Genomic DNA, 25,155 nt, shown 5'->3' on the forward strand with positions numbered 1-25,155 from the left:
GGATTGAGGTTGGCAGCTGTATGTGCTAACTCCCCCAGAGAGTGAGAGAAGAGACTGTACCTTCTCTCCAATCTCTGTCTGGTCCCCACCAGGCAGAACCTCCAGATCAGCTAGCAGGGCACAGGCCTCCAGAGCCTTGTGGTACCGCTTGGGGTCTAGGGCTTGACCAAATAGCACGTTTTCCTGAAGAGTGCAGTTCTGGATCCATGCCTGCTGGGGCACGTAGGCCACGGAACCCTGGCCAAAGGAGAAGTACCTCAGGGTTTGCCCAAGGCCTGACCAAGCTTCCCTTCCCAGTAATCCCTGCCCCTCTCACCTTCATATACACCTTGCCTTCCAGCTTCTCCATGTCTCCCAGCAGGGCAGATAACAGGGAGGACTTCCCACAACCCACAGGCCCCACCACAGCCACTAGTGCCCCCTTTGGCACCTGGATATCTAGGCTGGGGGTAAGGAGACAAGTAGCCCAGTCAGGGGAGGAATCGAGGTTTTGTCCCCCACCTTCCACCTGAAGACCCAAGCTCTCCTCCCTTTCAGAGAGCATCCTGGCAAGCTGAGGCTCTACCTGCTTCCCAGGTCAAAAACTGAAGGGTGGGAGTGGGGTGGGTTCTGCTACGATCTGAGCTGCAGTCCACTTTAGGCAGCTGAGAAGGGAAGGAGAGGCTGGTACCTGTGCAGGGCGGGTGGCAGGTCCTGGGCCCACGTAAAGGTGCCATTGTGTATGATGACAGCGTAGCCTGGGAAGACAGGGGTGCACAGGGTCAGGGGGCCCGGGGCAAGGGGGAGAGGATCCCTGGGTGGAAGAGCCCTGGGGAAAGGAGCCAACTGGGAGCACAGGGAAGCTTGCAGGTGGTGAGGGGGACCTGGCAGGAAGTCCCAGGGAGGAGTAAGAAGCGCCCTAGAGAAGGAAGGTGATGGGGGAGCCTGGGGAGGGGTAACAGAGGAGAGTAAAGAACCAGAAGAGGGAGAGGGCAGAATGAGGGCAGATGGGAAAGGAGGATGAAGAAAAGGAGGCCACAAGAGAAAAGTTAAAAGCTTGAAACGGAATTTTCTGGAGAAGTGGCTGGGTTAAGGGAAGCCCAGGTAGAGGCTGTCTGGACCTGGGGTGATGGTCTTTCTTTCCACACACTGAGGGTCAAGTTCATCTTGGCTCAGGAAATGCTGGATCCGTTTCAAAGACACACTGGTCTGCAGGCAGAGGGTGTGAGTCAGCCCTGGAAGCTATGCCTTTCTTACACCCATCTCCTCTTACCCTTGCTGGCCCCCAACTTCCTGGGTGAGGCTGGGCCCCCTGAGGGCCCAGATGCTGGTGCTGGGTCCCTTCTCATGCCTGAGTCTTGGCTGGCTCCCACTGCCAAAGATAGGGTCCATGTTGGTAAGAGGAGGCTGTCTCCAGAACTTGGGTTTCCAGAAACCCTACCTAACTCTGACTCCAAATGGCCCATGAGTCCACTGACCTCATTCATCTTGGAACAATTCTTCATAATGCCAAACGGCCCTCCCCTGATTCCAATAACTCTCCCTGATTATCCCCTGACCCTAAATAGCCCCATCAACCTGCCCAAACTCCACTAGAACCCCAGCCCTACCCAGGCTTACCTGGGCCAGGTTGCTGATTAACTGGGGCAGCATGTTGAGGGGAATTTTTAAGATGTTGAAAAGGGACACGGACACAAAGGCCTTTTCAGCATCCAGCACGTTGTTCTTGTCCACGGATACGTATACTCCGAGGGTGGTCAGGGTCACCTGGGCAGTGGTGGGGATGGGTGTCAGGGTGGAGTCTGCTGGGTTCAGAGGCCCGGGCTGGCCGAGCAGGAGATGGGACACCAGCCCAGGTGTGGGCGCCTCACCAGGAAGGGGGTGCAGACCCAGATGAAGGTGGATATGGCATGGAGGCAGGCAACCTTGCGCATCAGCCGGAGCTCATCCTGCCGGATGCCCTCCACCTGCTTCAAGAAGCTGGGCTCCCAGGCATACAGCTTCAGCACCTTGATGCCGCCCAGGATCTCGCTCATCAACTTGATGCGTGAGTCCTTGAACTTCATTTGCTCTACCTATGGGAAGTGTGCCAAGTGCATACCTGAGCCCCTCCCCAGACCTCTATCAACAAGGGCACACATCTCTGCACTCACACACACGGCAGCTAGATTGCTCACCACTCCTCCCTGCCAGCCTGGATTGCACCCCAGCCTGGAATGCCCAAGCCAAGCTCCCTTCCTCTCTGCGGACAAAATCCAGCCCCAGCCTCAGTGCCCCATCGCTGACCATCCCAGGCCCCTTCCCTGGGTCTCTAAGGCACGTTCTCATAGGGCACCCTGAACATGTATGCTGCCTCAAATCCATTGAGCCTGAGGGAACAGATCCCTTATTTCTCTGTGTTCCCCAGTCCCCAACCCAAGGTGCAGCAGGTCACACTAATTTATTCATTCAGCCCCAACTTATTGAGTGCCTACTCTGTGCCAGGCCATGTGCTAGACGTAGGGCAGATGATGATAAGCAACTGAGGGCCCTCGCCATCATAAAGCTGACAGTCTGATAGGAGAAGTAGCTAGGAAGCAAACAATGGCCTGAATAAATGCTTACACTAAATCATTATGCACACTCCAGTGGGAGTAACAGGATTCTGGGAGAGAATAATTGGGGTGGGAACTGGGACATCAAAGTGTATGCTAGGAGTGAAGGAACGAAAGGAACTGGACAAGCAAGGAAGGCTGAAGCACATTTCAGGGAACACTATGTATGGCAGCCCAGAGGCACGCAGAGCTTAGTGATCTGGAGAAAAGAGAGGCCAGACTGGCTGAAATTTAGCCATATTCCAGGAGGTGAGGGCTTGAAAGGTGAGCAGGGGCCTAGTGGCTGGTAGTGGAAATTTGTCATTTATTCTGTGTACAGTGGGAAGCTAGGGAAGACTTCACTGAATGTTTGCAAATAAAGGACTGAATGACTGGCTATTTACACTAAGTGCAATGTGGTGGAGAAACTCTCGTTAGACCAGAAGAGGCAAGTTCTGTCTGATTCTGGATTGCTGTAATCTCTCTGGGCCTGGGTTCCTCAGTTGCAAAATGAGAATGTTTCTAAAACCCTCTCAGGGTTGTAAGGCTAGAGCAAGCTAAGGTTTGTGAAAGTGGCTTACAGCCATCTGTACTCAGTAAGCAAGGTAGTGGATGAGGCCAAGGTTAGTGACTGCACTCCACCAGGCACCTGGCCAGGGCTCCAGGCACCTGGCCAGGGCTCCAGGCAGGAGCAGCTCGGTCTGTTAGCACCCACCTGGAGGGCACGCATCTTCACAGCCACAGCGCCGTTGAGCGGGATTAGCAAGACCATGAGAGCAACTCCAGCCAGGACGGAGGGACCCAGGTTCTGAGGACGCACGATGCGTAGATTAGACACACCGACACATATGCAGAGTGTATAGACAGAGCCCAACAGACAGAAGCCTATTGACCTGAAATGCGGGGATGGGCCTGAAGCAAAAGTTAGTGGTCAGCCAAACAGATGGACAGTGAAAAGCAGACATACAGATAAAGCCAAAATTGCAAAAACATTTGCAGAAACAGCCAGCCATCAGATAATGACAACAGATAGGGACAAACAGGCAGCCATTGAAGGGTGTCCAGACACACAGAGAGGAAATACAGATAGATAGGCAATGACAACCAGAGTCACACCCACCTTGTCTCCGAGTCCCTCTTCCCTCCCCTAGGTTCTGTGAGAGGGACAATCTCATAGGCTGGAAAGACTTGATTGCAGACACCAGCATCCTCACAGTTCTGTCCCCCACCCCTCTCGTGACCCAGAATAACTCTCTCTTGTCCCATCTGAAGGAAGGAGAAGTCAGAGGAAGGAGGCAGAGATCAGGGGTCAAGAGTCACCTGCCAGAGGAAGTACACTGCCAGGATGATCTGCAGGGGTGCTGACCACAGCAGGTTGATGAAGGGGACAACATCCATGAAGCGCTGCGCGTCCACTGACATGAGGTTGACAATTTCGCCTATAGTGGACTCACGTTTGACTGAATTGGTGATGACCAGAGCCTGCAGGTGGACAGTTGGCTGATGGACTGGTCGTGCGAGTCTCTTCGAAGTTCCCCAGGGCTGGCCTCCCCAGCCCCTCATTTCCTGCTCCAGCTGACCTTCCTATAGATGACACCTATGATACCCGTGCGAAACCTCAACCCCATCACAAAGATGCAGTGGAAATACTGGTGTAAGATCAGGGTCTGCATCACGGAGCACACGAACATCAGCCCGGCCACCAGGAAGCCCCACCAGGTGGGGGCCGTGGGGTTTGAAATAAATCTGATCAGGATGCTGCAAACGGAGGAGAGAACAATAAGGGTGGGGACTCTCCCCTAGGCTGTTCCCCCTACTGCTGCTCTCTTCCTGCCCCTCAGCCTCCACTCTCTCGAGCCTCTCATTTGGAGGCTGCTGGCCCTCCACAGCCCCAACCCAGACCACGGGAATCAGCCCAGAGCTGGTGCAAGACTCTGTCTCCTTACTCCTTTCTGCCTCCACCTCCTCTCCCATCTACCATGGCCTCCCTCCACCCACCTCTTTGTTACGCTCTGGCCACCAACCTCACCGGCCTGCCTGTTCTGCCTCCTTGGACCATGTGGCAGGAAGTAATGCCACATGTCCGTTGATTAGACTTTCCTTCACCTTTTCTTGGACTGCTGAGGGCTCTGAACTCCAGTGCATGACTACACAGACTCTCGCCACTGAAATCCATCCTCTTCAATATCAGCAGCCCCCAGAGCTGCCCACTGATCTTCTCCAGGACCCTAATCTAATTCCTCTCCCACAGTCCTCTTCACCTCTTACCTTCTGATCTGTCCTCACTCCCCACCTCTCTCAGCAGTGGCCCACTTACTTGTTTCCATTGAGAACTCCCTGCCAACTACAAACTTCCCTGCAAACATTCACCCTCTTCCATCTGCCTCAGGACAGGAGGCGTCCTTCTGACTTTCCACGCTGGATTTTGCCCCCTAAACCCCAGATCCCACCCACCTCTTCAGAAGCATGCTTCATCACTGGCTCCCTTTCGCCTCATCTTCAGGAACCTCCTCTCCATTGGCAGCTCTGTGCCTTGGCCGACTAACATGATCAAGTCTCTTCCATGTAAGGACAAACCTCCCCTTGGCCCCATGGAGCTTCCTCCACAGTCATGGCCAGGCCTCTTCTGCTGTGGGTTGGGTGTGACTCCCCAAAAGACATGCTCAAGTCCTAACCCCTCGTACCTATGAATGTGACCTTATTTGGAAAGAGAGTCTTTACAGATGTAGTCAAGTTAAGATAAGGTTGTACTGGAATAGGGTGGCCCTGAATCCAGTGACTGGCATCTTTATAAGAGAAAAGAGAGGGAGATTTGTACACAGAGACACAAATGCAGACACACACACACACACACACACACACACACAGACACATACAGGAAGATGCCATGCAAAGATGGAGGCAGAGATTGGAGCGATGAGTCTCAAGCCAAGGAAGTCTAGTCTGCCAGCACCACCAGAAGCTGAACAGATCTCACTCAGAGCCTCTAGAAGGAACCAACCCACTGACACTTTGATTTCAGACCATGGTTCCAGAATCATGAAAGAATACATTTCTGTTTTCAGCCACCCAGTTTGTGGGACTCTGTTACCCTAGGAAACTAAAAACTTTTATAGGAAGTTTCTAGACTTTCATTGGCCCTATCTCCACTGCAGACACCCTTCTCTCAGGCCCTTCCCCTTTGTCTCAGCCTCTGTTTCTGGCAAAGTCACCAACAAACTCCATGTTGCCTTCCTCAGGCTCTATTTTCCTGGTCAGCTCTCTTCACTGGAGGCCATGGCTTCCCCTGGATGTGTTCTCTGTGCCCTGGTCCACAATCTGGATTCTTTTCCCAACTCTGGCCCCTCCAGGTTAGTCTTCTGCTCCCCCATACCTGTCAGAAGGCCCTAGGACTCTGTCTGGGGCCTTCACTTGAAGGCCCCTCTCTGGGAGGGGTAAGCCAAAGAGATGGAGCCCTGGGCTTCCATGACGACTCTGAAAACTCTCTGACTTCCCTCTAGCTGGCAATCTCCCCTTGGGGGCCACCAGCACCTCAGGCCTGACATGGCGAAGACGCAGCTCACCACTGTGCCCCTTGCCCAGGTCTCTCTTCCTGCTGAGTTCACTATCTCAGCAAAAAAAAAAAAACAACAAAAAAATCCATCCTTCTCTAGCTATCCAAGAACCCAGGTCACCTTTGTCCCCTCCCTTTCCCTGACACAAGCACGCATTTCCAGAGTAGCTCCTGAATCCAGCTCATTCCTGACCTGGACTTTCCTTAGACCTAGTTGGCCCACTTCCATCTGGCTACACTGCCTTACACCACCCACACTACCAGCAGGGGATCCTTCCAGATGCAAGCCAGATGCCCCTCCCTGGCTTCAAACCTTTCAAGGATTTTCTTAGCTTTCCCTCTCTCCCTGTGTTGTTCTGCCCCTCCCTCCAGCCACCCTCCCTCTAGCATTCATAAGCACTTGGAGTTCCTGAGTCATGCTGTCTCAGGCCTTTGTGACTCTGTACCTAGTTAGTTAGCTGCCTGTCCTTCCAAACTAGATAACCTCCCTGGGCTGGCAAGAGTACCCTGCCCCTTCCCAGGCTGGCTTCCTGCCCCTGAGGGGTTTTTCAGACACCTGCGTACACCTCTGCCCACACTGTGCTCTAACAGATTTACACACCAGTTTCTCCCACGAGACTTTAAGACCATATCTTATTTATCTTTGTATACCTAGGGTCTGGCACTATTCTGAGACCCTGGAGGCTCAAAAAATACTCACTGAATGAGCAAACGCACAAATTCATGAATGGAGGAGCAATGGAGCGAGGGCTCCTTCCCATTCCCGCATTTGAGAGCTCCTTCTAGCCCAAGCTACTCAGGGAACAAATGGAAAGAGCACCAAAGCCGGAGTTCAGAGCTCTGAACTCAAATCCATCGCCACCAGCTGTGTGCCCTTGGTCAAATCACTTCATTTCTCTGAGTTCTTATTTCCTCATTTTTTGTTGTTGTTTTTTGTTTTTCTGCTTCCTCATTTGTAAAATGGGAAATCCTCTGTAGGACTGTTGGGAGGATTTAAAGACAGAATGTTTGCTAATGTATACATCGGGGTGCCTGGCAGCTGTACTTGGGCCAGGTAAGTTGGATGTGAATGGGGAAAGGAGGTGCAGAGGCTCTGCCACTTGCCAAGGGTCCCACAGAAAATGGGGATAGCCCCCCCAGTTCCTGGACTGGGGCTCTTTCCCCACTCTTCATCCCCCAGGCCAGCCCCTTGTCCCAGGAAAGGCCATGCGGGAGGGAGCGTGGACACACCTGAGCAGCTGCGGGTTGATAAAGGACAGCAGATCCTGGATCAGCTTGAAGCCCATGCTGAGGAGGAAGCTGGAGCTGAAGGTGGCCATCAGGGCCCGCAGGAAGGAGGCCTCCGGGGCCCTGGGTCGGCCCTCAAGCAGCACCTCACCCTCACTGGACAGTTTCTTCCCAGAAGCCTCTGCAGCCTGGCGTCTGGTCCGAGGAAGAAAGACAGTGAGTCGGAATGGGTACAAAGGCCCCGTGAAGCCAAGGGCCACCAGGGCTGTTGAACAGCAGGTAAGAGGGGGAGCTGCTTTCTTGGCTCTCACAATTGGAACAGACAATGCAACTTTCCAGCTGAGAATCCCCAAGTGACTCTGTCTTCAGGTTCTAGAGGATATATGAAGGGGTGTCTTAACTGCTCCCCAAGAACTATACACCCAGCAATTTCCAGCATCTGCCTCTCCAGGGCTGCTGGCTCCAGGGAGAATGCTATGAGAAAGGAGACTTGGGCAGGGCTGGCTAGTGGCCTAGTCGCTGGGGGGCTGAGCAGGGAGGGAGTGGAGGTGGCATGAAGGGACAGAGACGGGGTGCAGCAGGCAGACTGGAGGCCGTTAGGTCTTAGAGGCTCCAAGCCATGAACCCAAGACACGGATGACCGAGTCCAGGCCCCTGGCTCCTCCACAGACAGTCGGCCATCAGGGGCTCAGACAGAACCAGCATGGGACTTCTGGGACCCAGACTGTGGGTGGAAGGCAAAAGGGTTTGGTCCTGGGGGGGATGTGGGTGAAGAAGGAGGACTCGGAGTCTCAGATTTTTTGTCTGAGTAGTCAGCCAGAGACAGACTCCTGGGTCAGTGGGAAGGCCCTCGATCAGATGGTAATCTCCTCCAGCTGTTGGCTCCACATAAAAGGCGGGATTACGCGGGGACGCTGGCCTTAACCTTCTTCCCCTGGTCCTTTCCCCTCCTGAGGGAAGTCTCCAGAACCCACCCTTCAAGTCAGTCAGGGCAGTTCAGTGGTGACTGCAGGGGCCAGACAGGTGGGTGTGGATTCTGCCCGTGCCACCACCAACTAGGGCACCTTGGGTGAATCCTCAAACCTCAGTGCTTCAGTGATGTCATCTGTCACACAAGACATTACAGCCTGTGCAGTAGGGCTGTCAGAGACTGACTGGGTTAATCTTAGAACTACCCCTCAGACAGAGTGTTAGTCGCTCTGTTGTGTCCAATTCTTTGCAATCCCATGGACTGTAGCTATCAGACTCCTCTGTCCATGGAATTCTCCAGGCAAGAATACTGGGGTGGGTAGTCATTCCCTTCTCCAGGGGATCTTCCCAACCCAGGGATTGAACCCAGGTCTCCCACACTGCAGGCAGATTCTCTACTGTCTAAGCCACCAGGGAAGCCCCTTGGACAAAGTAAGTGTTGTGAAAGTGTCAGCCACTCTCCAGCTGGCCCCACGCAGGCCTAAACTGCACACCCAGGACCACTTGCACCTGTGTTTTTCTCCGCCCCCAGCCATGTCATCTACCACCCTCGCCTGCAGGAGACCCGGGCTGTGTGAAGGGGCTGGGGTGGAGGGGTGCGGGGACTGGGGAGATAGGGGGCCTCACCGCGCTGCCTGATCTTGTTGCTTCTTCCACTCCTCCAGCAGCCTCTGCATCACCATCTGGGAGCGGTCCTCCTTGTTTAGGGACCAGAGGTCTCGCTCCTCCAGGGGCCGCCTATAGCCGAGGATGGCCAACCTGGAGAGGGCAGGCAGCACCACACTGGGTCAGAGTTTAGGAGCCTGGGGACAAGGGTCTCCAGACAGGAGGATGTCCCTGGGGGGACAGTAGCCAAGAAGAGTGTCTCCTTTATTCCTACAGTGAGCAAGATGGGGGTCACTGACTCCCACTCCAAGTTCTGCCCTTTCTCCCTCCTTCTCAGATGCCCCATTGACTCCTGGGCCCTGGTGATGAATTGATGCTGACTGGGCCCTGAGCGATGATAGACCCACTGGATGGAGCCCTAGCCCAGGAGCTTCCTCAGTGCAATATGGTTAATGAGCTGTCACCAAGGTCACAGACGTAATTCTCCTGCTTTAGCTACTCTGAGAGATGCCCAAGGAAATGACAGCTGCAAGCTTATCCCTGACCAAAGAGCTGGGAACTAATTCTCCCTCTAGAACCCTGGGCCTGTCCCCATGGCCTGCCCTGGGATCAGAACTGGACTAGGCCTGGCTTCTGTACTCAGCCCCCAGCCCAAACAGACAGGTTTCCCCACCCTTGCCTGCCCCATGCTCACCGGGGTTCACAGTTCCTCAAGCTCTTGAATTCTTGGCCTGCTCCCGTTCCTCTCTCTAACTCCCCAACTATCCATCCCCACCCCCAGATCCCCAGGCTTAGGAAAGAGAAAACTTACTTTGTAAACCACCAGAAAGATAGGCGGGAGAGGAAGCCAGCTCCAGCCTCTGGGCAGGGGTTCTAGAAGGTAAAGGAGTGAGACAGGGGAAATCAGGATCTTTCCTCTCAAGGCAGAGCAGAGGAAGGAGGGTGCCTCCCTCCTTCCTGCTCCAAGCCCCAGTTTGCACACTCTGGAGGTGACAAGATCGAATGAATTGGAAGGACTGGGCTGAGCGATGGGCTGTGGAACCGCCTTTACCACCCACCTCCATTAAAACTTACAGGGTCCATATTCTTGGGGGAGAAAAACGGTGGCTTCTCTCTGAAGCAGGAGAGGATGAGGGCAGACAGCACCAGAGCAAAGTAGATGTAGAAGGTCGTGAAGCGGAAAGGGTCTGAGATCTTGCCCTTGGGGAGAAAGGGGAGCAACATCATAGCTTGGGGATCCCTGGGCCTGTAGTCCAAAGGACTTGGGGGCACCAGACCCCTCTGTGTAGGAGTCAGCCCCTGGGGGTTCCAGGATCCCCCACCCAGAGGGCTCTGAGAGAGGGGAAAGATCATAGGGGGTCTGCTATTTGGTGGAGACTTGCCCTGCTCACCTACATCCCCTTGTGTAATTGAAGAATTGAGGCTTCAAATGGCTCAGGAACTTGCCCAAGATCACAAAGTAATTGGATTGTTCCCAACCTGTGCTCTTATAAATACATTTGACTGACTTCTCTTGAGATAGAGAAATAGGGAGACACTAGATTGATCTCCAGTGCTCCTATCACCACATCACCTTCCCCCCCCCACCACTGAAAATCAAGAGGAAGATCAGGGACTGAGGGAGGCAAGAAAAAGGGGGAGAATGAGATAATGGGATTCCAGGGAAGCCAAAATTGTTCATGGTTGCACACACGTCCTCACTGCACAAACACTGCATTTGATGGTGGCGGCATCGGTGGCAGTGGCCACATTCCACAAGCAGCCGCAAAGGGCTCTTCTTGCTGCATTTCCCTGGTTACACCGACTCTCACCCTGCTCACCAGCCTGCTTCTCAGCAGAGATGCAACAAGTAAGGAATGACACAAAAGGGACTGAACAGCAGAGGAGGTCCTGGGAGCTGAGAAGAGGCAGAGAGGAGGAGCCTGGGAGCCAACAGTGCCTTGAGCTCTGGGGCCAATCCCTAGACAGCGGTGGACTTGGCGGGTTTCTCTTTTCCCCTTACCTGTGTCAAAGCTGAAAGGATCTTGGAACGGAAGGGGATGATGCCACAGACCACACACAGGAACCAGAAGATGATGAGAACACCCGAGGACCGAACCCCCTGCAGCCGCTCATACTGGATCAGCAGGGTGGCCAGCAGCTGTGCAGGGAGAACAGCAGGTGCTGGGCCAGAGCACACATCTGGACCTGACTCCATTCCTCCCCACGCCCCATGGCTAGATGTTTCTGGGGTTACCCACTTCTAAGGTGTCCAGCCTTCTCCTCGGAGCCCATGGTTGCCCCATCAGCATCCCACAACCCACTAGAGATCCCCCACCCAGATCCCCTGGTCCCACACTGACCATGGTAACCCCCACCACCAAGGGGGTGACAAAGAAGACGGGGGCAGGGGGCCAGCCATGGACCAGGCCGTGGAAGGAGTAGAAGAGGTCAGCCCAGGAGACACACCACAGCAGGACGCCCAAGGCCTGTGAACAGGACGCAGGTTGGAGCCTCCACCCTCAAAGAAACGGAGAGCCCCCCGCCGCCGCCCCCCCACTCCCCACCGGGGGAGGGCCCTTTGGTCCTGAAACCAACAGATATGCCCAGGCCTGCCCTCAAGGGCCGGGCTGGGCACTGGCTGGAAGCTTCTCCAGAGTGGGGAGACCATTGTTGGAGACCTTGACTGAACTTCCCCAGAGATTATCTCATTGGGCTGTAGATCCAGCTGGCAGGCCCTGAGCACAGGGCGGGTGAGGCTGGGGAACCCAGTCCAGTCACTGAGGGTGGGGGAGGGACTCATTCAGGTTCCGGTCCCACCCACAGGAGACCCTGAGCCTCTGACCGTCTTGAGCCTGGAGAGGTGAGAGAGGACAATGTAGCCTTGGCGGTGGCCCCGCAAGTAGAACAGGTAGCAGGGCAGGGCAGCCCACAGGTAGATGCAGGGGAGCCAGGCCAGCAGGGAGTTCTGGAAGCAGGGAGTTAAGTCCGGGTTGTCCGTGTGCAGGGACAGGTTGGAGTCCTGGGAAAAGAGAGAAGAATTCAGGGGCAGCAATGGGCTCATGCTCCAGGAAGGGGGCTGGGCCAGAGAGCTGCTCCACATGCCCTAGTGGTTGGAAGGCATGTGATCTTGAAAGGCTCAGTGTGCAAACGAGCAGGCATTGTCCCAAGCGTGAGCTCTCCCAGGAGGCTAAGGGCGCTAGTTTCCTCATTTCCTCATATTTTCTCTCTCTAATTGACGTATAATTTAAGCACAATAAGCTGCACCCTTCTAAAGTGCACAGTCCAGTGAGTGACAGTTGTACACACCTGCAAAACCGCTACCCACAATAAAGACAGCAAATACGCCACCATTATCCGAGCTCCTTTGCGCCCCTCTGCAGCCCATCCCTCTCAGGCAACCACTGGTCTGCTTTCTGTCATTCTAGAGTTCCACCCTTTTTTTAATTAATTTACTTTATCAAAGCAGTATATGCACATGGTTGAAGAGTCCACTTCCTCTCTAAGTCTCCCAGGGAAGGGATAGGGGGCCTCTTTCGGCTTTAGCTGCCTCTCTGTTAAAATAGGGGAGGCCATCCCCCACCCCGCCTACCTCCCTCAGTGGGAGTGAACTCAAAGGAACAAGGTGATGTGGAGAGAGCTTTGTAAAACAAAGCCCTGGTGACCCATCATCTCATTTTGCATAGGACTGTCCCGGTTCTAGCACTGACACAAAGTCTTGTGTCCTTGGGAACCACTGAGTCCAGACAAGATCCCCACCCTCCGTTTTGTCTTTGCACTTAAGAATTTTTTTGGAAATGGATGGGGGAATATGTCTTCCACTCGATGATGCTCTGGTAAAGGCCTACCAGGGGCTTGGTAGGGAGGCTGGGGAGGTGGGGTGGGGGGTGGAGGCACATGTGGGACAAACAGTTCCTGCCTCTAGGGAGCGTGAGGTCCACGGACACACTGCTTTGGGGGAGTTTCACTCAAACCCTGGAAAGCAGAGGCTGTGCCACATACATCTTGTATTCTAGAACCCAGTACTCAGTAGTCACTCAAGCAATGCAAGCTAAGGACCAGCAGACTCTTGCTGAGCACTGGCACTTGGCCCATGGCTGAGGGCTGGATCACGGAGCAGGATTATACTGTAGGCCTGGGCAGGCTCTTCTAAGATGGGGGAGGCAGACACCCCGGCCTGTATGGTTTTCCTGTTTAAGACATTTCTTATCCAAGTATAATAAATATACTTACAGAAAAGCACACACAGCTTAAGTATACACCTCAGTGAATTTTCACACCCTGAACACACTTTTGTAACTAGAACCTAAATTAAGAAACAGGACATGGCTGATGCCTGGAAGGTCCTCTTGGGCTTCCTCTTAGCCACTCCTCATCCCAGGGGAATTCTGTTCTGCGTTCCAACAACATGTGATTTTGCCCACGTGGGACCTGCCTAAAAGGAAACCACACAGCCCAGATCTTTCATGTCTAGCTTCTTCACTCTGCACTGCATTTGAGGGGTGTCATCCTCGATGGTGAGTGTGAGGATTCTTCCTCCCCATTTTTACACGTGGTCCATTGTACAAAAGGACCATGTATTGATTCATTCCACCCTCAAGTGGCAGCCACACCCTGTTTAACCCTTCACGAGCCCATTAATCTCATCCCTTAGTTACCCGTCCGATAGCTGGCCCAAGGCCATCCCCAACGCTATCACCTGGTCTTTGGGCCTGGAGGGAGTGAACTGCTGACCTCTCTGGGGCCAACTCAAGCTACACCTTCTACAGAAAGCATTTCTGGGGTGCCCCAGCCTCCAAGGGGCTTTGCTTTGCTTTGTTTTGTATGGTCTTGGCACTCAGGCAAATGACTATTACCTGAGTGATCGAGGCCCTTTATGTTTCAGCAGCATTTTATTATGCACTTAAGAGGTCATTATTCCAAAAGAAAAGAAAAGGAACAGTATCAGGCCTGACTTGCAAAAGAAAAAACAGGTTCCACTTGCTCTGGCAACAAATCCAAGGACACCTGGCAGTCAGGAGCTGGGAGGAACACCCAGGCCTTGTAACACCAAGCCGCTCCCACCTTGAGCTGCTTGGATCTGCACCTGTGAATATATCTTCTCTCCACAGCGATGTGAGCCCTTCAGGGTAGACACTGGGCCTTACTGTTACTCCTCTCCTCTCTTGCCCCACACCTTCCAACTCCCAGCACAGGGTCAGGTACGAGGAGCAGCCCAGATGGACCTTGTCAGTCAAGGTCTATTCATTCACTGATGAGGGAGAGCGTGTGTAGGGGGATCGGAGCCTGAGTTCAAAGGCACAACCAGGACTCACCCTTACGATGGGTCAAGGGCAGGGCTCTTTGAGGCCGGCAGGGAGTGGCTATGAGAACAGACCCTGATGGAGAGGACCCAGTGTGGGCTGCCTCTTTGGAGCTGTGGAATCGTGGATGAGTGCCGTCACCTCTCTGAACCTGTCTCTGCGCGTGAGTAATGGCAGTAGTGAGAGCATCCCAGCCAGCTCACTTTGGGGGGAGAATGAACCACAAGGCACCTTGACTCAAGTAGGGCAATACTGGAGGAAGCAGGTGACAGAGCAGAAGCTGCTGGGACCTTGTTTTGGTTTCATAAACTTCCATTGTGGCAACAATCAAGAGATCTTAGGAGGACCAGATGACTGTTTTGATCCACAGGGAGATCCGGCCTGGGCTCCGTTGGGCAGAGCCCTCTCCAGGAGATAGCATACCAGACCATGCCTCTGTCCCCAAACTATCTATTTACCTCAGACATTCTGCTAAGACCTAAGGACTTCCCAGATGGCTCAGGGGTAAAGAAGCCACCTGCAAATGCAGGAGACACAAGAGATGTGGGTTCAATCCCTGGGTCGGGCAGATCCCCCAGAGGAGGAAATGGCAACCCACTCTAGTATTCTTGCCTGGAAAATTCCATGGACAGAGGAGCCTGAGGGGCTACAGTCCATGGGGTTGCAAAGAATCAGACACGACTGAGCATGGCACAGCACAGCAGCCTGCTAAGACAATGACAGGACCCATCGCATACAGCATGTCCAGAACAGAACTCCTGCCTGCCCCTCCTCCAAACTGCCCACCTTGATGCGGGGCAATGCTTTCCTTCTCTCAGGCTGGAATCCTCCAAGTCATCCTTGGTTCTTTCTCTGTCTCTCACAACTCACACCCAACTTTTCAGCAAATCCTGTCTATTGTACCTTCAAATTATTAGGTTGCACTACATGAAAGGATTATATCCAATGCTTTTTATCTATAAAAAGGCATCTTCACCTGGATCTCCCTGATAGATCCAGGATCCAACTGCTCCTCTCCACCCCACTCTCTCACTTGATTTGTGGCATCACCCCCTCTCTTGTCTCCCTGCTTCTGTTCCTGCCGCTTACCTAGCAGTCTCCTTCAGCACAGCAGTTAGAGGCAAGTCTTCATAAAACCTAAGCCAGACGCCTTAGTGATGCACCATGCCACTGCTTTGGTTAAAACCTGTCAAGGGCTCCCCATTTCACTCAGAGTAAAAGCCCAGGGTGCCCTTGAAACCCACATTATCTGCTCCCCGGTCTCTCTGACCTCAGCTTCCCCACTCCCCTCTCTCACCTGCCTCCCGCCCTCTGTGCGGTCTCCAAATGTCAGGCCTGCGCTTGTCTCAAGGCAGTGGTGCTGCTTCATGCCCTCATCACCTGCAAGCTTGTGCTCAGATCTCAGATTTTGTGGAGGTCCACTCTGACCTTTCTAATTAAAACTGGAACTGTAACCCCCATCTGGCTCCTGCATCCCCACCCCTGCTAGCCTGTCCTCTTTTCCCATAGCCCTCACCATTATCTAGGATAGTATCCCTATCTAGGATATATAACTGAGTTATTTGTTATGTTTGTAATTTTTCTGTCTTCTTCCACTGGAATATGTGTTCCGTGAGGACCGGTTTGTTAGTTCTGCTTGGCCAGCTAGGCAGCCCCACTGACTAGAAGAGCTCCTGGCACAGAGACCACACTCCTATGCATTTGTGGAACAAAAGAAAGAAAGAATAAATGCACAAAAGTTAAAGTTACCCTCCAAAACCCATATGTGCAGCTGAATGCCCAGGAGCTCAGACTGCTCTCTCCTTGACACCAAGGCTCTCGAGAGGGTCTCTGACCCAAACAAAGCTAAGTGTAAAAGACAGGGTTGGTGGAGGTCATGGACCCCATACTACTCCTTGCAACCCCACAGGGTAGGATGGGTGATCCCTTTTCAAACCACCAGCCCCCAATCCCCATTCTGAAGAACACCAGCTGGGCTGGGAGCCAAGACCACAGCCCTCCCGGACTGCCACCCACACAGTTTCCACGGCAACAACAGCTCCCTTAACAATGTGATTAAACAGCTGGACGGGACTGATAAGGTCTGGCGCCCAGAGTGGACCACATACCGGGGAGCCCCTTCATGGGCACCAAGACTGAAATCCCTACAGACCCCAGCAGGGGACAGGTGGCAGTAAGGACCCAAGAGCCCTCTGCCACAGCGCCTTTAGGGACTTTCCAGCCCCCGGGCGCCCCAGGCTTTTTGATAGCTCTGTCAAGAGAGAAGAGTAATTACTTCCTTAATCCTGTGTTGTGGGGAGAAGGGATCAACTGACAAGTTCATTATCTCAGCAGAAATGCAGATACAGAAAAAGGGCATGGGCCTGTTCACACGCACTAACTGTAGCCTTTGGAAGGGTCTGGGTCTGGAGGCAAAAGTCTGTGGCTCACAGCCTGGCCGGCCCTTCTGCTTCTGAAAGGGCCTTGGCAACCAGCAAGAACTTCGGGTACTTAAGCACCACTGTGTTCCAAGATTATTATTTAATGTCCACAACAGCTGAGACTCATGGCTGAAAAGTGACCAGCCCCGGTTTACATGGGCTGATGCCAGACCTGAACCCAGGCCTTGCAGCTCCAGAGTCTCAGTCCCTATCAGGGCTCCACCATGACAAACCACCCTGGGGATAGAACACATTGTGTCCAGATCACCCAAAACATTAAAAATCTCCTTTCAGCCGTACACTCTGCCCTCAAACCACCTCCTTGCTGCGGTTCTTCTCACAGAGCAGAGGGAAAGGGGCTGCCATCACAGGGTAACAGACTAGCTGGCATTCTGGGAGCCACTGGACTAGAAACCTGACTATCCAGTTAGAAGGAGAAATCCAGTCCACGGATTAGCCCCCATGAGCACCCACCCCAGCCCAGGAACACCTGGATCCAGCCCTGAAAAAGGAACAGCTCCAGGTGGGGGAGGGGAGGCCCCACACACAGCAGTGACACATCCAAGTCTCACAACCCCACCCCAACAGGGATCCTGCTGCATCTGTGCCCCTGGGTCAGCCACACCAGGGAGGGTGGACACAACCCAGGTGCTCTGACCCTGCCTCCTCGGCCAGTCAGCTGGCAGGCCCCACTGGGGCCTCCCTCCCTAAGGGCTGGTCCCGGGCTCCAAGGTCATTTCCTGGTGAGAGGACCAGCAGGCGGACTTGGCAAAGTTCCCTCCCAAGTGCCACTTCCTTGACTCATTTCCTTCCCTAAGTCTCCAGCTCTCCAGACCAGGTCGGGGACATCAGGGCTTGGGAGAGGCCGGCCTGGGGACCTAATGTTTCTACCAGGACCAGACGTTCAGAGGCTCAGTTTTGGTGCCCCAGGTGGGATGGAGAGAAGGGATTCTAGAGCCCCTAGCTTGGCAGGGAGGACTGGGTTCCTGGTGGGGGTAGAGTTTGGTGTCCAGTAGGCTGAGGGGTGTCCACCTCCTACCTACCTGCCTAAGCCATCCCTGCCTCTGCCAGTTTCCCCAAATCTTTGGGGGTTACTATCTTCATTTAAGAATCAAAATACATTGAAATCAGAGCCTTTTCTGCTACTCATATGTTATGGTGGCCACCTATTCCGACTGTGCAGTGACCCAGGAGGAGGCCAGGGAAGACCCTGACATCCCAGAGCCCTAAAGTCCACAGAAGCCTAGTCATAACCCCCCTGAGTCTGAGGCTCAGGTCCTCAGAATCAGAACGGAGAAACTAGACCTGAAGGAGGCCCAGGTGGAACTCAGAGAGGGTGAGCAATTTGCCTAAAGTCACACAGCTAGTGAATAACAGAGTGGCACTAGCTGGAACAGAGCAGGAGACACAGGGAATGTCTAGGGACTAGAGCCCTGCCCCTCCCTAGGGTGAGTAAACAGCCAGGGGAACAGTGAAAGTGAAAAATGGTGCCTGACCAGCAGGAGACCCACAGGACTCTGCCAAGAGCTGCTACTAGGTAATTCCATGTGTAGAGTGTGGAGAGGGTCAGGGGAAAAGGTCTGAAAATCTCAGAGGAGGAACTGGTGAGCTTCCTATTGACCACACATTCTCTCTTCCTAGCTGGTCGCAGAATTTCAGGGCAGGACCCCACCTCCTTCCTCCTTCCTCCTTCCACCACCCCCACCAAGTGGTTACTAATCCTGTGTTTGAGCCCCCAGTGATGGGGAGCTCACTAGTGCTCAGGCAGTCAGTGCCATCTTTGGACAGCTCTCCTGGTTAAGACCGTTGGATTTCTAAGCCTGCATCAGCCTCCCAGGAACTTGCTGGAGCCATCAGATGAAAGCTAATTCTGCAAACAAGTCAAGACCTCCTTAGGGCAAACAGCTGGAGGCCCTTGCTCTGTGCACCCTCACCACCACGTGGGTGTTCTCCTGTCTCCACTGCTCAGAACAGAGTAATCCTCCAGGCAGGAGGCAACATGGTGCATCAAAGGGACACTTCCACCTTCTTTGTTCTAGAGGCATCTCTGGATCCATGATCCCTGGGCCACTTGGCCACAGTTCATTCTCTTGGAATTTATTTCCACACACACTCCCAAGCATGATCAGAGGATGCTGGTAATACACCCCAAAGCGAATAGAGGTGAGAGAGAGAGTCAAAGAAAGGATGAATCACTACCCAGTACACAGCGTGTATGTGAGTACATAGCACGTATGCACACGTCCAGCGGGATTAGGAGTCCCCTTGGGGTTCCTACTCTCACCTTCAGCTGGGGCTAAGGCAGATGCATTTATCCACAAATTACCCAGGAAACAGCTGAAATGGGAGCTCCTGGCCCAATGGCCTTGCCAGCCCTTTTTCTGTAGGTCTTGCCAAATCCAGACCTGCTAACCTCATCTCTTTTCCTCTTTTCCTCTTCCCAGGGATATCATGACACATGAACATCTTACCAACAGAGTTTTAAGTTCTCAAATCACTTTACATTCTGTTTTTAATTTGATCTCCATATGTCTTGTGAGATAGTTAGGAGATGGGTTATTTCCCCATTTCACAGGTGGAAAAACAGGCTGGGAGGATAAGCTAGCAAAAAGGCTGGGTAGAATAAACAAGTGGCCCAGAGGGACCGGAACCATCTCTCTTGCCCCTGCTTTACACCCTTGGCTCAAGTATTTTCTGGCTGCCCTGAACCAACTTCCAACAAAGTGGGTCATCCATAGGCCTCAAAGATAAAAGGTTCAGGGACAACTATGCCTGACACACAATGAATATGAGCTGCAAACTAGCACAGCATCAACGAGGAGCCCTGAGCTCCAGGTCTTTTGGGTAACTGAACTAGAGCTAAGGTTATAGCTCCAGCCTCCAGGCCTCAGACCCTGCTCCCTTGTCTCAGCTCTGCAAACACTCAGAGCATGAGCTGGGAACCTTCCTGCTTTTTCTTCACCCCACCTCCAGTCACCAGCCACACGGGGTACAGCCTGGAACAGCTTTCAGGAGCCACGAAGATACTGTGGAAGATGGAAGGTGCTTAGACATTGAAGTCAGGAAGAGGAGTGGTCAGTTCCCTTGTCATTTGAGGTATCCACTCAGAGACCTCAAAGGAGTCACCTCTTGGACCTAACATAGATGCGCTGACTCCCATGGACCCTGGGGTTCTCAGAGGAGGCGCACATAGCTCATAAGCAACAGCAAATTCAGGGACCAGGGAGTCCAGAAGCCCAAAGGTTCACAGTCAGGCAATGGCAAAGTTAGAACCATATCTCCGGGTCCTGTTTTCCAGTCCAGCAATCCGTAGCTGACTGTCACATGACCTTGAAAAATCCCTTCCTTCAGTTACCCCAGCTCTGTAATGAGGGGCTGGGCTGGCTGCTCCATGCCCACACTCTGATACTTGGATTCTACAGTATCATGGAAGGCCTGAGAACAGGAAAGGAGTCCTGAGTTCCCCAACTCCTGGTCCCTTAAAGTCTGTTCCTGGGAGAGTCCTAAGCTCTTAGGGTTAACAGTCTACCCAGGAACAAGGGGCCCTTGCACTTGAGGCTTGGGCACATCTGCCCCCTTGATTTACAGGTCCTCTGCTTGGCCACCTCAGATACTGTGATCTGCCATGGCTACATCAGCCAGGCTTAAGTGGCAGTGAGAGGAAGTCTACTCCTGAGCCAAAGGAGGAATCTCTGGAATCTGGACTGGATCAAACTGGATGAAAGATGGGGTTCCAGTGGGGCTGGGCAAGAAGGAGAGCCACAGAGAAGTCACACCATCTCTGATGAACCAATTAGTGACCCAGAGAAAAAGAGTGATCCCCCAAAATCATTTTTTACAGGTATTCCAATGCCCCACATTTTAAAAATCCAGGTAACTCCCCTCAGCCCAGCCCAAACACAGACCAAGGGTAGGGTTCCTGACTGTATACACACACTTATGTGCACACACAGGCACACGCACCCACACAAGCACACACCCATGCATAACACACACTAGGCACATACAATACCAAGTACACCTGTACAGACACCTCAAATGGGAGAAAGATTTAGAGATTGGGATTCTGAGGCCCTGATCTGAGAGCAGCCTACGCTGGGCAGGCCCAGATAACCACCTCGAATCTGAGTTCATCTGTAAAACGGAGACGCATCACCACTTGGCCTCCCAGAGTGGCAATGGTGACCAAGGGAGCTGCGGGGAGCAGGTTTTGAAAACTGTAAGAAAGCTCTTGGATTGTCTACACGGACTGCGCCTGAACTAGCGGGGAGTCTGCAGTCAGCAGCCTGAAAGGCAGCCTAATGTCTTAGAAAGAGATTTGGTGTGTGAAGCGGAAGGTCTACTTTTCTATCCCAGCTCTACACTGCTCTAACTGACTGATTTTGAACAAGTCTCTAGGCCTCCCTTTCCCCATCTGTAAAATGAGAGGGTGGATCAGGAAATCCTGATACCCTGTACCTGTAGGGCCCTGCCTCCAGAGTGAGGTCTGCCTCTCACTCCTGTGGCTGGGGCAGTGAGGATCGCCTGCTCTCTGGCGGCTCTTGCCCAGAGGAAAGAAGGAACTCTTTCCAAGAAGCAGGATCCCTTGAAGGAGAGGAAAGCCCAGTGCAGCCAGCCTCCCAAAGCACCTGGTCAACAAGGTGCGGGGTGGGCATCCAAGTCCTAGTCCATGGGGCAGGTACTGAAGGGTTATCAGCATCTGGGGATGGGCACATGCCTCTTCTGCCTCCTGCAGTCAGCCTCAGAGAGGGACTAGGGTGAGGGGGCAAGCTGGGACACCTTCTGAATTCAGGATGCCACCCACTGAGCCCTGGAGGAGCCTAGTACTTGGCTTTCCCAGACTCAGCCATGCGGCTGGGGAGGGCAGGAGGCCACTAGGGACCAGGCTTTGGGCGGTGCCACCCAGGCCTCCTCCCCGCACCACATCGCCGTCTCCCCGGGGCTGTGTAAGGGCTAGCCAGTTCGCGCCCTCAGTCCGGGGACACCTCCTTACCCAGAACTTGGAGCCGAGCTCCCCGGAACCGCACAGAGCGTCCATGAGGTCCGGGCGCGGCTGCGAGGAGGGCGAGCACTATCGCCTACCGGCCCCAGACAGACCTAGCGACCGCCTGCAGCCGCCTCCGCCCCGGCGTTCCGCCCGGGCCCGCCCCCGCGAGCCCTTCCCCCAGGCCCTTTGGGTCGAATTGCGACAGCGCCTCCCCGAAAGTGCGGCTCCAGGAAGGTTTTGGGGACAGGAGCGGAGGCCACTGACACAGTGACAACTCCCTCAGGTGGCCCCTGTGCCGCGTCGGGAGAAGTCCCAGAGAGATGAAGCTGCTAGGGCGGGAGCTGGGGCTGTTTCCAAGAAGGACACACCCAACCCGCTCCCGGACTCTGCTGGGGGAGGGGCCCCCAGGAGTCAAGGAACGTGGAAAGGGATTTAACAAGACTCTCTCCGGGAATAAACCCCTGTCACGTTCATCTCTGAATGTCAGTCTCCTCATCTGTGAAATGGGAAGAGCTTGTGAGTTATCTGGGAACTGGCAGAGACCAACACAGTGTGCACGTGTGTGCGTGTGTGTGTGTGTGTGTGTGTGCGCGCGCGTGCATATGTGTACACCCAAGGAGAGAGAATGGGCGAGGGTCCCAGGATCGTCCAGATGGTGGCTTCCCATGGTTATCTTGAACAGCTGCCCACCTGAGATTCTGTCCCTCCCTAATTTTGCACCAGCTGCTTCAGCCTCCACTTTTATTTCTGTAAAACAAGGATAATCCAGGTACTTATGTCACAGGATTACTCTGAGGATTAAATGTGAAAGGTATGTAAAGCATCAAGCATATCTCCTGGCACATTAGTAGGCTCCACTTCAGCCTGGTAAGGGTGGGAGATGGGCAGGTGAGGCTCCAGGAAGGGCCCCACATTAGCACATCCCTCCTAAAACCGAGTCACCACATTCCCCATCTGTAAAATGTGTTGTTGGAGGGGGGCGGTCAATGGCCGCCTTCTCCTGCTTTCCACAGCTTGGCCATTCTGGACCCCTCCTTCCCTCTATTTCTCACTCCCCCAGTCATCCTCTCTCCCCTAATGTGACCCCAGAAGCCAGTTCATCACCCCTCTTGGGATTGAGAAAGAATCTCCCGTTCCCCTAGCACTTCTTCCCTGCTCTTGCCTCCCAATCTTGTTCCTGTCTGTAGGATCTGCCCAGGTGATCCCTTCCCTGAACTTGTTCTTGAAAGAAAATGTTTTCTTGCTTGGCTGCTCACCAGCAGGTGTAGGTGAGTGCCAGCGAGATAGCACAGAAGCCACAGCCACCTCCTATCCCTCTGGGCAGGCAGGCAGGAAGTCAGAGAAGGAAGTCTTTTCACCCATGGGCTATCAGAACAGAGATCTGAGCCAGCATGAGAGGGGTGGAGGTGGGAGCATGGTGGACAAGACTCCCCCTTCCCCAGGCAGGAGACTGGGGCCTCTCCCCTTCCACTGGGCAAGTCCTCTTAGCCCTTTGTCTGCCCCCCGCCCCCAACTCACCCAGTCTCCCAGCCCCCTCCATCTCTGAGCCGGTCTCTGCAGAGTTTTCACACTCCTGTCACAGTCTGTCTCGGGTTATATTTAGTTGTGAAGAATCAGTCTTCTTTGCCAGTCTGAGAGGTCCCCGAGGGCAGACATCGACGGAATCACCTCCACCCCCTGCCGCGCCTTGGGCAGAATCTTTAATATACTGTGTGACAAGCCCCTTGATATCCCTGGGACTCAGTGTCTTGAGCAACTTGGACAAGATGCCACCTAGGGTCTCTTTCCATCCTGCTGATCTAGGCTTCTATGTGAAGCAGCTGGGAATCCTCCGCCAACCCTTCCTCTAGTTTAGGACTGGGACGCTTGGGTTCTGCCTTCAGCATTGTGGCTGCAGCACCATCCCTTTCGGCCCCAGCCTTCCCATTTTGCTACTGGAGAGCCTTTCCCTAGCCTGTGGCACTGGGTGGGAGCCTCCAAGATTGAGATCATAGTGGGACACCTAGCAATCCTTGCTTCCTCCCCTCTCTCTTGAGACATTCATTGGGAGTTTGCCCTTCCTGGCCTCTCATGGAATGTGGCTCCTTTCACAAAACCATTGAATAACAGCTACAATATTCCTAGACATTAAGCTGCTGGTCATTCTCACCAAAGCAAGAAAAGTGAGGCCCTCCTTTTGTCCTGCAGAGTCAGGATGAGCTCCATGTCTTCTGACTGCGGGGCTATTTCCATGCATCCTCTGGGCAGGATAAATTTCCTGTGTCCTTCGCTGTTGTGTCCCCCTCAAGACTGCTTAGCGTACTCTCCTTCCTATGCCTCACTTCCCTTTCTGCACCTGACAAACTCTACTCATCCCTGAAGATTTTACTCAAGCCCTTCTCCCTCAGGCCTTCCTTGAACCTCCCCCACCCCAATCCTGAGGAGGGATCCTTTCTCTGCACAGCCCTTCCTCCCTGTACTCCATCACTGATTGTCTTGCTTATCTCCCCCAAAAGACTGTGAACATCTTAAAGATAATATTGTTTGTTTTTTGTTTGGTTTTGGCCACATGGCATGCAGGGTCTTAGTTCCCCAGCCAGGGATCAAACACCATGCCCCCTACAGTGGAAGTGTGGAGTCCTAACCATTGGATTGCCAAGGACTTCCCAAGGATAATCTTATCACTATATCCTCAGCACCCAGGATAGTGCCTGGCAAAGTTGGTCTTTAGGAAATGCTTGTCAACTGACTACACAGTAATCCTGTCTCCTTGGAAGAGGTCATAAGTAGCAAGGCCGCTGTAGCATTAGGTACAGTCCCAGCAGTGAGCACTGTCTACTCTTCTTTGGAGTTTTCAGACCCAAAATGTGTCCAGCTTGAGGCTTCTGAGAGCAGCAGTAAAGACCTGTGGGTGGGTGGCAGCACAGAGAGGGACCGAACCGCCCCCAGCTTTAATGGCTCCAGCCCCATCCCCTCTCCCCAGGTGACTGCAGCTCCACGCAGGATGCACAGAGAGTGTGCTGCGTCTCCCTTGCCAGCGAGCATCCCAGGGGAACTCAGCATCGGGAATTTCCTGGCAGAAAGATGGAAAGATAAGATAATTGCAAGGTACAGCTTTGAGCAGCAGTGACAGCAGAGAAAAGAAAGCAGAGAAAGTGGGTGTCAGGGAGACCCAGAGACAGGAAATCCTGCAAACAGGGAGAGTCGGTCGGAACTGATAGGACAGGGGGAAAGTATTAGAACAGAAAGGCTGCCAGTTCTCCCCTCCACTCACTGCTTATTTTCTTTTACCCACCATGACTTCTTGAAGGCTTGGAGCACCCCCAAACCCCAAACCAACATCCAGCTCTCAAACTTTAGCTCTCTTTCTCTGTGTGGTGGGTGGGGCCTCGTTCCTCCAGACCCCAGCCTGGTGGGGCCTACACTGGCCCTACTTGTGGAGTCTGCAAGGAGGCCTCCTGCTCCCAGTCTGCACTTTGATCTGATTTGGCAGGTGTGTGAGCCCTGGCTGCTGTGCCCGCTTCAGGAGTTTTCAAAGCAAGAAGAATTAATTAGCTCGGTGAGCCACAGTCAGCAGCTT

At 53.6% G+C, this 25,155-nt stretch overlaps 1 protein-coding gene across 1 annotated transcript in view; it reads right to left on the bottom strand.

Annotated features, from left to right (window-relative positions):
• Window positions 1–21,676, bottom strand: part of ABCC3 (ATP binding cassette subfamily C member 3) — a 48,026-nt gene extending 26,350 nt beyond the window's left edge. The window contains 17 exon segments of the mRNA NM_001192756.3: window positions 61–237; window positions 317–443; window positions 671–737; window positions 1,101–1,188; window positions 1,600–1,746; window positions 1,851–2,054; window positions 3,268–3,360; window positions 3,873–4,034; window positions 4,133–4,310; window positions 7,336–7,527; window positions 8,929–9,060; window positions 9,719–9,780; window positions 9,982–10,107; window positions 10,910–11,047; window positions 11,250–11,375; window positions 11,732–11,908; window positions 21,603–21,676. Of these exon segments, the coding sequence (NP_001179685.3) occupies window positions 61–237; window positions 317–443; window positions 671–737; window positions 1,101–1,188; window positions 1,600–1,746; window positions 1,851–2,054; window positions 3,268–3,360; window positions 3,873–4,034; window positions 4,133–4,310; window positions 7,336–7,527; window positions 8,929–9,060; window positions 9,719–9,780; window positions 9,982–10,107; window positions 10,910–11,047; window positions 11,250–11,375; window positions 11,732–11,908; window positions 21,603–21,647 (2,241 nt within the window). The 5' untranslated portion in view covers window positions 21,648–21,676.
• Window positions 21,677–25,155: the final 3,479 nt, after the last annotated feature.

This window comes from Bos taurus, chromosome 19, assembly GCF_002263795.3.
Source record: "Bos taurus isolate L1 Dominette 01449 registration number 42190680 breed Hereford chromosome 19, ARS-UCD2.0, whole genome shotgun sequence".
NCBI classification, from domain to species: domain Eukaryota; kingdom Metazoa; phylum Chordata; class Mammalia; order Artiodactyla; family Bovidae; genus Bos; species Bos taurus.